This window comes from Xenopus laevis, chromosome 1S (genome assembly GCF_017654675.1).
Source record: "Xenopus laevis strain J_2021 chromosome 1S, Xenopus_laevis_v10.1, whole genome shotgun sequence".
In the NCBI taxonomy this organism is placed as follows: Eukaryota; Metazoa; Chordata; class Amphibia; order Anura; family Pipidae; genus Xenopus; species Xenopus laevis.
Genome location: NC_054372.1, coordinates 90,684,404 through 90,700,165, shown reverse-complemented (window position 1 = coordinate 90,700,165; position 15,762 = coordinate 90,684,404). Strand labels below are relative to the sequence as shown.

The following is a 15,762-nucleotide window of genomic DNA, read 5'->3' as shown; positions in this document are numbered from 1 at the left end:
CTCTTCTTGTTGAATCGCTAATGCTTTGACTGAATCGGGGTAATGTTGGACTGAATAAAAGAGTTTAAGGCATCTTGCTGAAGTTTATAAGATATCCCTTTTTCATGATGGAACAACCACTGATCTGAAAATTTCTTCTGCCCATACCCCTGCAAACCTCAAAAGATGAGCACCTACTCCCTGGGGGTGGGCAGGATGAATCTCAGAATAGTTTGGAGTTTTTCTACCCTCAAAAGGAAGAAGGGAGTCTCTCCTCTGTCTTTACTGATGATTGGTCCACCTCCCATGATCCTGATGCTACAAATTCTCACCCCGTTCTATAGCCCCTTTGATATGCTACAAACAGGTTATCCCTATAAGATTGTCTACTCGAGAATGAAAAGGAGCGTCTTGGCTGCCTGTCTTGGCTGCTCTTTCCACAGAAAACTTACTTTATCACTTCAACTAACTAACTTGTCACCTTGAAATGGGAATTCACACCAATTGTGCTTAGAATTATTGTCCGCCTGTCATGACCGAAGCCAAAGAGCTATTCTGGCCAAAACCAAAAGTGAATAATAAAGCTAATTTCTTGCCGATAAATAAATCAGATTCAAAGAAGCTTCTGACACAAAGTCTGACCCCAACTTCAACTCTCCTAAGGCTTCAATGGTTCTGTCTCGACTGATCCAGGATTATAAGGCTTCCTCAATATCCAGTATTTGAAAGCTCTAGATAAGGAGGACAGAGCTATTTCTGGCTTAGTGGCTGAACCTGCCACCATGTACACCTTCTTTACATCATTTTCTATTCTTCTCTCCATGGTGTCATTCAATTTTGCTGCATCTTCGACTGGCAGCCTGATTTGATAAGCTCAATGAGACAATGAAGCATCTACTGCTGATGAGAGTCGCCAAGACTAATGGGTATAATTTTGAAAGCCTATTCTTTATGGAAGGCTTCTTTTCCATCTTCTTCCAGCAAATTATCTGTTTTACCTCCTCAAATATAGGAAAAAAAATATTTTTATTTGGTCTTGACATGAATAACTTTGAAGAAGAGGCAGCTTCCTCCTTCTCCTCGCCACATTTCAAAGTCTCTTTGATTGCTCTTACCAAGGAATCTACCATTTTAAAATAAAAAAAAGATGCAGTGAATTCTCATCTTCAGACTCCGCTTCCGATAAAATTGCCTCTGGATTAGAACCCTCCGATTCTAACTCCTCCTAGCTGACCAATTACTCCTTAGGACCTACTCTTGATCCTTTTCTTAATTTTTTTAGATGCTACATTTGCCGACTTTATGCCTTCTACCACTACCTTTTTATCATTTCTAGCACTTCAGAAGAGTTTTTTGCTATATCTCCAGCAACATTCTTTAGGCTTCCCAGACATAGCTGCTTTCCTGCTAAAGCCCTATTATGGCATGCTCTGCAGTTGCCAACTACAGATATTTCAACTGTAAGCCTTCTAAGCTGTTTCTCGAACTGCTTTGTTCTTTTCCCATCCTTCCTTTCTGCTTCCTTGAAGAGAGCCTACTGAATGAGAAGGCATATTTGAATATAACACAATATGAACCCTTTCACAATTTACTCCTGGTCTCACCTAGAGCCTGAGCGAAAAGAACACTGGGCAGTGGAGGAATCCTCTATATCTAAACAAAAATAAGAAGAGTTGGTGTGCCATAATAAAAGATCGAATAATTAGTGCACATAATAAAAGATCAAAATCTCCCAACGTGCCATCTGCTACCAATGCAACTACCTCCTCCAGATCAGCGAGACTAGTTGATATTTAAATTTTGGTAATTGGTCACTTGATATGCCTGTCTAACACCAGGTCAATAAACAGATAACGAGCTTGTCCTGTACGTTTAAACACCTTTTTCCACTTTAAAGTTTATTGGAAACACCAAAGTATGGTATAAGATTGATTTAATGGCATTGAATGCGCAATACGTCATTGTTAATAGAAAATTAAAAGCAGAGTCATGTTGGTATTGTGAACTGTTTGAAGGGATGTATATTTCACTAGCTTAATTCCTGATGTACAGCAGTTTTAAAATAAAGGGTAACGGTCAGGTCAGTGCTCATCTGAGATTTAATTAGCTAGCTAGTAGCCTGTTTACTGGTTCATTTTGGGGAGAAATGATGCAGTAGTGTAGAGACCTGCTTGCTACTGAAAAGGCACTAGAAAAAGAGAGGTTTTCCCTAGAGACATACATGACCCATGGTTTTTATCAGAAACCCAATAGTCAGCGAACTGTTTGACCTTGTGTTTAGTTAGAGCCCAAAAAGCACACGGGTTTAGTTTGTTTTATTTTGTTGAACTGCATGGTCATGTTTGCTTGATCTTTTCAATAAAGACCAACATTCTTTTCACAAAACTGTCTGTCTGGTTCCACTCAGTATATTTAATATGGTTTGTAACCCAGTATAAAGAAAAAAGTTGTAGTGAGAATTTGTTTTGAGGCTATATGCAGAATTTTACGGATTGTTAGGCAACATACAAGCAAATGGTAGTAGTATGATAAAGATCATTCATATAAACAAGACTGCAAGTTTGGAGCAAGCCTTAAAACCCAGGTTTTTAGGCAAATATTGCATGAAATAGCAACTGAAGTGAAATCTGATGTATGTTCATCATAAATATTATAAAAGAGCAAATAATAGAATAATTAGACTATGATAACTGCAAAAACAAATCCCAAAACATACAAAGATGTAGATTGAGGGAGTGTATCCATTAGAAATAAAAATATGTTGCTTACAGAGCATTCTGAAATAACAAATACAGGCATAAGGTCTGTTCTCTGGAAACCCATTATCCAGAAAGCTTAATTTTACTTTATCTCAGCCAGTGCCTGACTAGGCGTTCCAGGCAACCCGGCCAGAAATGGCACCCATGCCCAAGTTCGCATGAGCAGTCACTTTATGATGGTGGGGGCTAAGAGATTGGCAAGTGGAGAAAAGCAGGCAGGACTGGGGGACTCAAGGGCCAGGACTAGGGATATGCAGACAAGAAGTACACATGCCCCCCCAAACATTGAACTCTAGGCATGTACATCTTCTGCCTACCCCTAGTTCTGACCCTAATTGATTTTCATATTTTATATTAGGCATTGGCAAGTCCTGAGCACTTTGGATACCATTTATCGTACAGGTATGGGACCTGTTATCTAGAATGCTTTCAAGGTTAAACTGCCAAACATGGTTGCCCTTTTATTGGCCACCACTGGGATCACCTGACTATAGCTGGGAAGGGTGGGAGCTACAACATGGAGCTGGTCACTGCTCCTGTATAACTATAACAAACAAGGGAAAGTTGTGCTCACCACTAATTTTTAAAACCATTAAGCGGGGGTGCAATGAGGCTGTGACCACAAAATACATATAGTCAAATACAAGAGGTCCTCTGCACTCAACCCATTATCAATATATTTAGGACTAGGGTTGCCACCTGGCCAGTATTTTACCGACTTGGGCGGTAAAAATGATGCTTGATGCCAATGTTATTAATAGGAAAAACCCTATTTAGGACATTGAGACATTTCGTGCATTAAGATACTAAAAATGCCGTACCCTTTAAGCAAAACAGGGAAAGTCATCCCTGGTACAGCCAGTCCTTCACTAAACTTGTATCTGATTAAGAATTCTTAATAAATGTTATTCTTAATGAATGAATGTTGTAGCTTCCACCCTTTCCAGCAAAAGTCAGGTGATCCCACTGGTGGCCAATATAAGGGCAACCATGTTTGGGAGTTTTAATCTACAAAGCACCAAGTAAGTTGCAGTCCCTTTGTAAAATGTATAATGAAGTAATTGAATTCTTAATGAATCAGATGCAAGTTGAGTGTAGGACTGGCCAGATATGGGATGACTTTGATGTAGTTGGCCAGCTTAAATATATTGCAATATATGGACAAACAATCCCTGTTTTGCTTACAGGGTAAGGCAGTTTTTAGTAGCTTAAGGCACAAAATGTCTCAATGTCCTTAATATATTGATAATGGGTTGAGTTGAGAGGACCTCTTTTATTTGTCTATATGTATTTTGTTGCTAGGGTAATTTGGACCATAGCAACCAGATTACTAAAATTACAAAATGGAGAGCTGCAGAGCAAAATTGTAAAATTGATTTTTTTTATAAATTAGGAGAATTCTCTCCCTGCCAGATGCATTCTTAATTATAATATGTACATTTTTTTTAAGTTTCTGCTCACTAAATAAGGCAACAACTTAAACTGAAATTAAAGTCTCAATCTATTTCCTTTCATACAAGCACAGTTAAAACAAATCACCAATCCTATGCAATGTAGGATTTACTAAGGAAAAATGTTTAACTTGATGGACATATGTCTTCTTTTACCTCATTTAAATAGGATATGGCTTTTCAAAATGAGGACTGGATCACTCACAGTTGACCTGGAGATTGATGAGAGTGACGTACTCTATAAACAAATATGAATAGAACTTTTTCCTTTCAAAAGTGTCCGCTCTTAAACTGGCTGTAGACATGCAGATTTTATTTTTTGTGTGGCAAATGCTCATTCGTTTCATTCTAACGACCTACAATTAACCATTCAGATTCAAATAAGTAGTAAAACTAACAAATCAGACGATGTTCAGGCCATTCATTTACAGACTGCAATTGTACAAAAGTTATGTCTGACAAATAGTAGTGACAACCATTGATATTGTCAGATAGGCAATACATACAGAGTTCTTATCTGTAGCCGATACAGATCTTTTAAACTGTCTGATCGACTAAACGACCAATCGCCATGGCAGAAAAAATGTCGGGACACTCCATACAAGATACAAAAATCGTACGAATCTTAATTTCGCACGACTGTATCTTTGCATCTTTGGCTAGCTTTAGGATGGCCATGGAAGGCTGTATTAATGCAACGATCAGATTACAGGCAGAAGTGCAAGCTTGCTTAAAACTAAACAGCAATACAATATTAAGGCAGCAAGACTGGTTTCTGATCAGTTTTGATGGTTATTTGCATAGAAACCAAAGCACGCTCTACCTGAACAATTAAAACAAGCAATGCAATGTGCTATGAGTAGGTGTCACAACTGCTATTTACTGTGCTTTGGATTCTAGTGAAAAGCTAAGCTATCCTTTTTCTCTAATCAGGGACCATGAGTAGAAAAAAGTGATAGGGGGAAATTTACTAAAGGGCGAAGTGGCTAATGCTGGCGAAAATTCGTGATGTCATTTCGGCACTTCGCCGATTTACTAACGGTCCCTGGCGTGATTTCTCTAGCGAAGGAGATAGACTCTGCCGCAACTTCGCACTCTAACGCCAGGTGAATTTTCGCTCTGGCGAAAGAGCGTTACTATGCAAATTCACTTCGTTTTTGATTTTACTGACCGTTACCTCTATTGCCAGACTTGCCTTCGCCACCTCTGACCAGGCGAAGCGCAATGGAAACACTGGCGTCTTTTCCTTTTTTCAGGGTGATAGCCTGCAAAAGTGCGAACATTTTGTTTAGGGTACCTGGCTTCCCACCTACATTTCCTTACATATGGCACATAAACTATACAGTGGGCACAGGTGTAGGGTAATATAACACCTCTATTTTATTTTATTAAGGTTCCCTGGCCTTGTTTAGTGTATTGTATTTGCTGCAACATATACGTCCATTGTACTTTAACTGCACGCCGTATGCAAATTAGCCAATGCTAGCGTAACTTAGAATTGCTGATCGTATTATCGATAGCGCAAATTTGCAAGCGTTCGGTACCCTGTGCGCAACTTCAGATTTTCATGAATTAGCGTTGTCCAGGCGAATTTACACCTGTGTTGCGATGTGTGCGAAGCCAACGCTGGCGGATTTTCGGAGGTAAGTAAATTTGCCTCATAGAGAGGATCTAAGGTTTGTTCTAATCTTAAAGTGATCCAGGAATTCACCAAGTAGGTACATTATCAGTTATGTCCCTCAGCTTAACCTTGCAAATGTCTATACCTCATCTACTATGTAACTATGTAGAATATGGCATTCCACTAGAATTTCATTCTGCATCTCTAATTGTTTGCAATTTGTTCAAATATATGCAAATAAATGTTCGCAAAGTGCCAAAATTTGCTTTTGCAAACACTCACACGACAGTCAGATAGTTTGCGATAGTGTGCAGTGTATGTAATAACACTTCTATATTTGGTACCAAGTGCTTTCAGGGTCCACACACACAGGGCTTAGGTGAGAAAGAAAAAATGTCGTTTATTAATAAATATGAATAAACGACATTTTTTCTTTCTCACCTAAGCCCTGTGTGTGCGGACCCTTTTTGATACTTGCATACTATTGTTTTTTAAGTTCCAGCACCTAGGCATCCATTTTGTGTTCTGGGTACACCGACCCCACGCTGTTTATATATATATATGTACACATATATATATATATATATTCTGTTCAGATTTTTTTGTAATGTTTCTCAAAAGCTTGCACTTACATATATCAGTTAGCCAATAAACAGTATCTAGTTACCACAATACTTTTTTTTTCTAAACTATGGCTAACACTGTACATAACTCTACTACTTTGTGTTTGGGGCCCTAACATTCCAAGCAGACTCATATATTAGAGGCAACTTGGGAATTATTTAATAACATAAGTGCTAAACTGCATCATTGTGGTTGCACATGGAAAGCAATACGATCTTTGCTTTAATTCTTTTTTTTTCCAGTAGACATTTTAAAAGTAATTGCTGATTAGTTTGCATTGGCAGCTGCACCCCAATTTAGCACCTATGTTAGTATATTAGCGCAAAATACTTTTTCAGTGGTTGTAATATACACAAATATATACCTATTGTCAACCAAAAGCAATGTACACACTTTGCAGAGACATACTTTGCTATTTCGGTAGATTAGTCGCCCAGCGACAAAATCGATTCTTCTTCGGGCGACTAATATCCACAAACTGCCTTCCCGCCGGCTTGAATGTAAATTCCTCTTGAGGCAACTTTGGGTGACTTCGGAAAACAAAGCATTCCTAGTGCCATCCCATTGCTGGAGACACTGGGATGATGGTAAATGGAGACAAAAGTCATAGGGAGAGGCAGGGTAATTGTTGAACTCACTGGTGTGTGCAAAGATCATGCAGACAGCTAAGGCCAGACATATGATATCTCATGTTATGACTGGGCTCTACAAATTGTTTATTGTGCTGCGCTGAAACTGAACAATATCACATTACTTCATTCATTCATCAAATGACTATGCTGGAGATTTCACGGGACATTTACTTAAACCACCTGTGGTGCAACTTCACCCTTTGCGAAGATCACATGGTTATGATTTTTACACAATCCCAGAAACTGAATGTCACATGCTGTATGTGTGCGTATACATGTTATATGCATTAACCCCTACCTGCCTGAAATAAACTGAATATTTTTCTCTCCACCTCCCCCTTTTAAGTCAGTCAGAAATTGAGTAAACAGGAAAGTCAGATGAGAATCTGTCTTCCTCAGGAAGCTGCCCCCCGCAACAAATCAGCCTCCTTCAGTCTGCACTCCCCACCCAGATCTGCACCTTTCTTTGTTATTTGCAGTATTTCTACGTTTGAAACTGTCATGTTTTCTCAAATATACACCACCTTAGTATTATCAAGCTGACAAAATGACCCATTCACCTAGGGATATTCCTAAAGATATGATATAGCATCAATCTTTCAAAATAAATGGTGTAAGATGTGATTTTATAAGAAAGAGAGATATTATCTCATCCTATTCTTTATTTATTATATTTTTGATGGGCAATAGTCTTCTAGTACTTTTAGTTCTATTATTGCCAAATGAAAAATAATTCCAGGGTAAAAACCTGTCTGCCTAGCACTGAAAACATTTTTGGGGTAATAAAATGGTCTTAAGTTTGCTACTTGTCAAGTGACCCATATCAACCAATCAGCAAGTATCATTACTGGTCAGCTATTTTAAAACAAATGTCTGATTGGATGTTCTCAGTTACTAGATGTTGCAAACTATTATCACATTATTTATTACATTATTTCACAGCTTGCAGGTATCTGTGTTCTCTGCATTTATCAGCAAAATTTGTAAATGTTTTCAACCGCACACTGTACTGTGTTTTTGAAGCTATGATTTAAAAACTGCAGTGAAATAGGGTTTATTAATAAAGGAAAATACATATGCAAAATATATATATATCGATATATGTATATACCCCTTTTACAATATATACAGAATATGACTTTTTCACAATTTATTTCTAGATTAAAAATAACCTTTTCCCTTGGTCAGAAAGTTTGGGTCAAACAGTGTGCTATGGGTATTTTGCCACTGATGGCAAAAGGATGCACAGTAAGAAACCCCTGACCATCACATGTCACATAACAATTATCGGTTGCAAATTTGATTGCCACTCTGAAATTGCTATATATATTCCCAGGGCCAGGATGAAAACATTGCCTCAGGCATCAGCGAGCGGCCACTTACAAGGGGTGGCAAAAAGCCGCCTCTTGTAACTTTAAGAGCTGAATTTCTGGGCTTTAACCATAAGATTGGTTGTGCTAGTGCAGCGAGTGCTATTGTGCTCATTACACTAGCGATGCAGCCCCCTTTGACCTGTCCCTACACTGATGTTTTAAGTATGGAGTGGGAGGAGGGGGTAGCGGCATTGACGCTGCTCCCTTAGGAGGCAGCAGCCCTAGGATCACACCTGTATATCTCATTTTTGCTCATTTTTTACACCAACCACTGTATTAGCATGCAATTCATTAGGTGCAAGTCAATTGAGTGTGGAAGCACAACATGCACAATTAAAGGGATTGTTTACCTTTAAACTAACTTTTTACATGATGTATAAAGGGTGATAATATAAATAATTATTTATTGTTTGTGATTATAGTTTCATTATTTAGCTTTTTGTTCAGCAGCTCTCTGATTTGGAATTTCAGCAGCGGTCTGGTTGCTAGGGTCCAAATCATCCTAACAACCATTAAATTAATGAAACACTGAAAAAATGAATAGGAAAGGGTATGGTATAAATAGAAAGATAAATGATAAAATTGAGCCTTAACAACAAAACTGTAGCTTCACATAGCAGTTGTTTATTGGCTGCTGGGGTCAGTGACCCCCATTTCAGACATGGAAAGAGTCAGACAAATACTTGAAAACCTATAAAAAATTAAGAACAAAGTTGCTCTGATTCTATTAAATCAACACTAAAAGTTAACTTAAAGGTAAACCACCCCTTTAACCCTAGAAGTATCACCTAAAGGATAGTGTTATTTCAGGGGCTCCCTGGAATCTGCACCCTGTACTTTGCACAACTGCGTGCAGTTCATCAAAGCACCTTTGTGAATAGCAGTTAAATCACACTGGAATCCTGGCAATAACTATATACACACATACAAATATACAGTATGTGTATAATATGTGTATATAAGTCCAACATAAAAGGCATATTTAGGAAATGTAGCCAACCAGAACATAATATAAATGGTAAAATGTACCAGGGATAAAAGTGTATAATCAGAGAAAAGTGTTAAAGCAACTTTTTCTTCACTCTACTTAAAAGATATAAGCAAAAGAGCCAGTGTTACTGTAAAATATAATGCATTGTAATACATTAATGCATTACATTTGGGGCACCTCCCTGACATGCACGACTTAAGTGCCATGGCACATCGAGCATTGGCTCTGCTGCTTTCAGGCTGAGAGAAGCAGATTTGCTCCCGTCCCCAGATCTGCTGAATTACACTGAAAAGTACAGCTTCTGCTTTAGTGCACGTGGAAAATAGCCCTAACATTTTTGGGCTGATCTCTGCTCTGTGTACCTGCACTTCAGCAGAATCTATATTTTTCAGTGCAGATAATAAGAGCTGGGTTAGGGTGAGGATCTACTATTCTTAGCCTGCAAACACAGCCTGAATACAGCAGAGCCAACATTTGTGGAAAGGCCAGCTAGGCCCAGGCCTAGGGTGGCATGATTTTAGGGGCGCGGCATGCTGCCCAACCACACCCACATTGATTCAAAAATACTGGGTATGCGCTGGAGATGCAATCATTTTTTAAATTTCCTGTGAGCAATTCCCATTGCTCCAGTCCAGATGATGAAAATTGACATAAATAAAGGGGAGGGGACAGGGGCGATGAACGGCAGTGGGCCTAGGGGCGCCATCTATGTAAATCCGGCCCTGAGAGCCAAAGCTCTGAGTGCCATCAGCCTAAAGCAATAAATTATTTGTGTATGACTGTATGAAGTGCAGACTAATTGGACTTGACTATTTACAGACAGAACCAGGGCAAAATATGCACCTGGATAGGGTTTTAAACCACTTAGTTTAACAAATAATAACATTCACAGAGTCCGAATCCAAAAGACTCAAAAAATATAAATAAATAAAATCCGAATTATTAGTGGAAAAAAACTCAAATTTTTTGAGATTTATTATACCCTCAGGATGGAAAAAGTCCAAATACTAAAATCTGCCAACTCAGACCTACCAAGGATGTATATAAATACATATAGCAGCCAGTAGGAAGTGGAATTCATGGCCGGTGCAAGGCAACAACAAACACTTGTTTTTGACATTTTAGTACATTAGAACTATGTAGACCTATGGCAAAAAACACATTGCCTAGCAACCTCTGGTTTTGGCCGCCATGACAACTTTTAAATGTGTTTTGGTAACAGTGCACAAAAACATTTGTGGAGGATACATAAAATAATGTGTATATACAGAAGTATAATCAAATAGTTACATTGGCTTAAAAGTTCATTCTATGGGCAATGAGTGTTTTCCTCCCCACTAAGAAACATAATTCAGTACCAGAAATCCATTATCCAGAAAGCTTCGAAGTACAGAAAGGCCATCTCCAAGAGACTCTATTATAATGAAATAATCCAAATGTTTTAAAAATTATTTCCTTTTTGTCTGTAATAATAAAACAGTAGCTTGTACTTGATCTTTAAGATAAAATGAATCCTTCTGGGTAGCAAAAACAGCCTGTTGTGTTTCTTTAATGTTTACATGATTTTCTAGTAGACAAGATATGAAGCTTCAAATTATGGAAAACCCCAGATTCTGAGCATTCAGGAAAAAACGTCCCATACCTTTATATGAAGGAAATCCCCGACCCCAAGAATCACAGGCTGAAATACCATGCTAAGAACAAACATTTTAGACTCATCAACATATAAAAATAAATAATTTTCACACACTGAAGAGGAAGAGGAAGAAGAGCAACTATGAAAATAAAATACTTGGTTATGAATATACATGTGACAATATACTCTGCATCTCTTGGCAACAAATGGAATTTGCTCTTTAACATGGTGCTCTAACTAAAGGGGAAGCGCACTTTTGTCATGGGAAAAAAACCAAAATTCACTTGTTGGTTCAGGAATTAAATTTTATATTGTATTCATATTTGCAGTGTAAACATTTAGATTTTATTTAGAAATAAAAACAACATCATAAAAATCATGACAGACTCCATTTAAATTAATATGCTGTATACAGAACATATGCTGTACAGAGAAACAGGGTAGGATTGGGGGGCCCTACTGTGAGGCGCCTCTCGTCGCCACACGGCCTACACGCATGAAGGAGCGCTCGTCGTGCATGTGTGAACGGCGGTGCGCATGCACAGACTGTGCTGCACGGCGTCGAGAAATTTTTTTCCCTGTCATTTCCAGTATCGGAAGAGGGGTCTGGCCAGACGAGGGCCCATGTGGTTCGGGGCCCTCCGGGTTTTTACCGGTATCCTTGGGGCCAGTTCGACCATGCACAGAAATATTCTAAGAGATGGCCTTCCCATAATTTGGAGCTTTCAGGATAATGGGTTTCCGAATGACAGATTCCATACCTGTATTCGTTTGTGATCAGGACCGCCATCAGAAATCGCAGGGCCCCATACGACAAAATTTCCTGAGCCCCCTGGGCTGCACCCACCACAAGCCCCACCCACCGCAAGCCCCACAGGTCCGCCCCCAACCACACAGTAAAAAAACAAAAAAAATATTGGTGGCTAGTGTTCCCACATGTTAATAAAAAATAAAAAGATATTGGTGGTTAGGGCCCCCCATAAAAAAACATGTGTGGCTAGGGCCCCCCCATTAAAAAATATTGATGGCTAGGACCCCACATGAGAAAAAAAAATGGTGGCCAGGGCCCCCCCCCACATTATGAGAAAAAACGTCCATGCCTTCCCGAAGTCAGCAGCTCTCAGAAAGATGGGGGCCCGGCTAATCAAATAAGTGTGGCGTGGCTGGGCCCCCCTTACCCTCGGGGCCCCCTACAACTCTCCCCCCTGTCCCCCCTGATGGCTGCCCTGTTTGTGATACTCTGTAATATGTGTTTTGATGGCATCTTCCAGTAACGTAACTAGAGGGGGGTGGGCCCTGGTGCGGGACGTGCAACCGGGCCCTCCGTACGCCCAGAAACTGCCACAATTACTGAAGAAGTCAGTGGCGCGTGAGCTGCCGGGGGGCCCTGAGGGGGTGCGGGCCCTGGCCCAATTGCACCCCCTGCTCCCCCGGTATTTACGCCACTGGCATCTTCAATTGTCATACACACTCTAGCTCTTTCAGTGCATTGCTTGCTATCAGGCACAACACTTCTATCTATAAATACCCTTCTTTTAGGACTGCAATATTGGAGTATATCTGAGGCAATTTCTTCTCTTTCTACACTTCTCTTTTCCTCTTCTACTATAAAAGTAGCTTTTTGGAGAAATATCTGGTCATTATGTCAGTGTTTTGTTTTGTTTTTTTAAAATTCAAGCTCCATTTTGAGGTCAAACATTTGGTCAGGACCCCCTTAGCTCACAACAGGTTACAGTTACAAAATGAATGCATAAGCCACACAGCAATAGGCCAAATTATACTCAGAACAGCAAATAAGTGACTTGATCTTCAAGTCAGGAATCTAAAAAGTAGCAGAGTAAAGTTAGTCTTCCAAAAACTCACCTTTACTGGCATTAAGGCTGGGTCTCCAAAACTCTGTTCCTACCACCCCAACACTGCCATGCCCCCCCCCCATTGCACTGCTCTATTCTAGTAGTCCTATCTTGCTTTCCATTGGCATGCTCATTCTCCTGAGTTACCTACCTTCATCCTGTACAACATCCCGAAGTTTCTCTAGTCTTTCTGCAAATCTGGCTACATCCCCCAAAAGTTGTGAGATGTCCTCTACTTCTATAAAAGGACCTTCCCCACTCTGTGGAGGACTTGGGGTACTTGCTGGCTTAGTGGCCTTTCCTCTTGGAGACGAGAGAGGGATGCCTGCAGCACTAGCATGACGACTCAGACTTGAAGGCCTCTTTAATGTCCCTGAGGAAATTGGGCTGCTGTTTGATGGAGGGCTAGATGCCAAATCGTTGGATGAGTCTGTAACATCTTTTTGAGTAAGGTCCTAATAACAAAAAAAATGTTTTATAGGTGTAAGAAAATGGCATAAACGCAGTAGCGTTTCGAATTCCTGTGAGTTTTTTTAAACTCTATTAAATTTGAATATACTCGAAATTCAACTGGGGGGGTTATTTATAAAAAAAATAGAATATCTCAAACTCGGACTAATCTTACTTGAAAACTCAAATTGAATATGAATTGAATTCGACCAAATTCTATTTGAGTTTTTTGGAATGTCAGGAATGCTACTAAGATGCCAAATTGGTCCCTTGACCTCTCCCATTGAGCATGGTATAACTGTATGTAATGTAAAAATGTTTAGTGAGCTGATTTAAGAGTTTGGTGTAATTAGCTTAATGTTTCACCGTACTGGCCACAAAATTGTTATACAGGTATGGGATTTCTTATTTGGAAACCCAATATCCAGAAAGCCCTCGAATAACTGGATGTCCATCTCCAACATAGTATACTATAAGATATATATTTATAATTTTTTTTAAATTTGATGTTAACTAAGCTACATAACTTCATATTGTTGGCAAAAAATACTATTGGGTTTTATTTAAAGTTTTTTTATTAGATAGAATGTATGATGAATCATATTACAGAATAGTCCAGAAAACCATAGGTCCCAAGCATTCTGTATAATAGATCCCATACCTGTACTGTATTTTTGGCAGTGAAAAAGAATGTAAGTGTGCTCGGAGCCCATATAAATTTTGCTGTGTAGGGAGATGTATTATGTGAAGAGCTTAATGCTATGCTGTATTTAAAGTTAGATACAACAAAACTTACATTCTGCAGTGCTGGGCTTCCTGCTCTGCTTTTCTTTGATAAGGACGGTGTTTTCATCAGTTCCCGCTTCTTCCTTGAAAACATCCTGGATTAGATATCTCCTGGTTTTATCACAAATATTTCCCTTAGCATGAACGATACTCGATTTCAGACCACTTTTTCCAGGTCCCTCACCCCTCCTTGGGGGTGTCAGGTTTTAGGGTTTTTTTCAGAGAGCTGGTGCTTAGTGCTCAGAACTGTTACTGTCAGATGCCATGTGATGTCAGGCAGTTTCCTAATTGGATGACCACTACCCCAAAACTGGCAGACAGGAAGAGTAGAGGGTGTTTACTCAGTGAGTGCTGGGACCACAGCAGCATCCTGTCTCCTCCTACAGCTGCATGCTTGTCATGTGTCTATGTGTACCCGTTAATGTATGTTTAAATGGTAACAATAGAGGAAGTTATACAGAAAGTTCACATAAAGCAGCTAATGTAGAGGTAGCATGGAGAAACAAGCCAACAAAACAAAAGGGTTATCTGTTATTAAACAAGAGATCTGAGCAGATGGAGGGCAGTATTTGTATGGAGAGCAGTATGTATAATCACTATGTTAACTCACCCAAGTGGTGGCTTCAGATGTATGTTCATCTCTGAGCACTATTATAGTTTCCACACATGCAAACAACACTGAAGGACTAGAGTTTCCAAAATTGAAAGTCTGAAGAAGCAAAACAGTACTGAGAAGTCAGCATTAAGTTCTGTAGCTTTTATAAAAGAACTGCACTTCTAACATGGTCCTTTTATGTTGTCAATGCCTTAAAGGTTAAGAAAACCTTTAAAATAAGTGAATGTAAAATTAATGAGAGTGCTATTCTAAACAGTTTTGTCATTTACCCTCTTTCTTTCTCTTGACAACTTCATTGACTACTTGGTGGTCAGAATGGTCAGAAACTGACCAGTGGGTGGGGCTGTTGTAACAAAATATATTCATATTAAAATTACATGTATACATTAATATCTTAAAATAAAAAAGAAATAAATAATGAATGTGCATTGCTAAATTTCTTAAAATAGCACCCTCATCAATTGTACATTCACTTAATTTAAATGTTTACTTATCCTTTAAAATACTTATAATGTGTTTATGAAAAGTCCACAGGCATACGGCACTTCTGGACAATATTTATTTTGGTAAGCTGCTACAAACGGCCTAACACGTTTCGGGATTGAATCCCTTAATCATAGGCTAACAGTCCATTCCAAACAGCTGTTACTTTATACAAAAAAGCTCTAGTGACCCCTTGTGGGCTTTCATAAAATCACTGCTTTTTATTAAATCACTTAAAACCATTTTACTGAGGGGACTTGAATAGTCTAGTGAGTACTCTAATATAAGTAATTTATGTCTTGTCTGTAATAGAGCCCACTCAGTATCCTGGTTTCTAACTTCAAGATCCAAAAAGCCTCTATGAGGTTCAATCTATGGATCACATCACCACCCCTGGGAGGAACCCTTACTTGTTCTATTACTTTCACTTTAAGGTCCTTATTGCCATTTGGAGAACATGTCATGAAGTGTTTGCCTACAGGGGTAGTTTCATCTTCATTTGTGATGG

The 15,762-nt window shown here is 39.1% G+C and overlaps 1 protein-coding gene across 4 annotated transcripts in view; it reads right to left on the bottom strand.

Annotated features, from left to right (window-relative positions):
• Positions 1-14,463, bottom strand: part of arhgap45.S (Rho GTPase activating protein 45 S homeolog) — a 59,955-nt gene extending 45,492 nt beyond the window's left edge. For 3 of the 4 annotated variants that reach the window (XM_041579903.1, XM_041579902.1, XM_041579904.1), the window contains exons 1-2: positions 14,166-14,463; positions 13,071-13,374 (exon numbers count right to left, since the gene is read on the bottom strand). In XM_041579903.1, the coding sequence (XP_041435837.1) occupies positions 13,071-13,374; positions 14,166-14,249 (388 nt within the window). In that variant the 5' untranslated portion in view covers positions 14,250-14,463. The remainder of the gene's footprint in view (positions 1-13,070; positions 13,375-14,165) is intronic. The other variant, XM_041579901.1, reaches the window with a different exon arrangement.
• Positions 14,464-15,762: the final 1,299 nt, after the last annotated feature.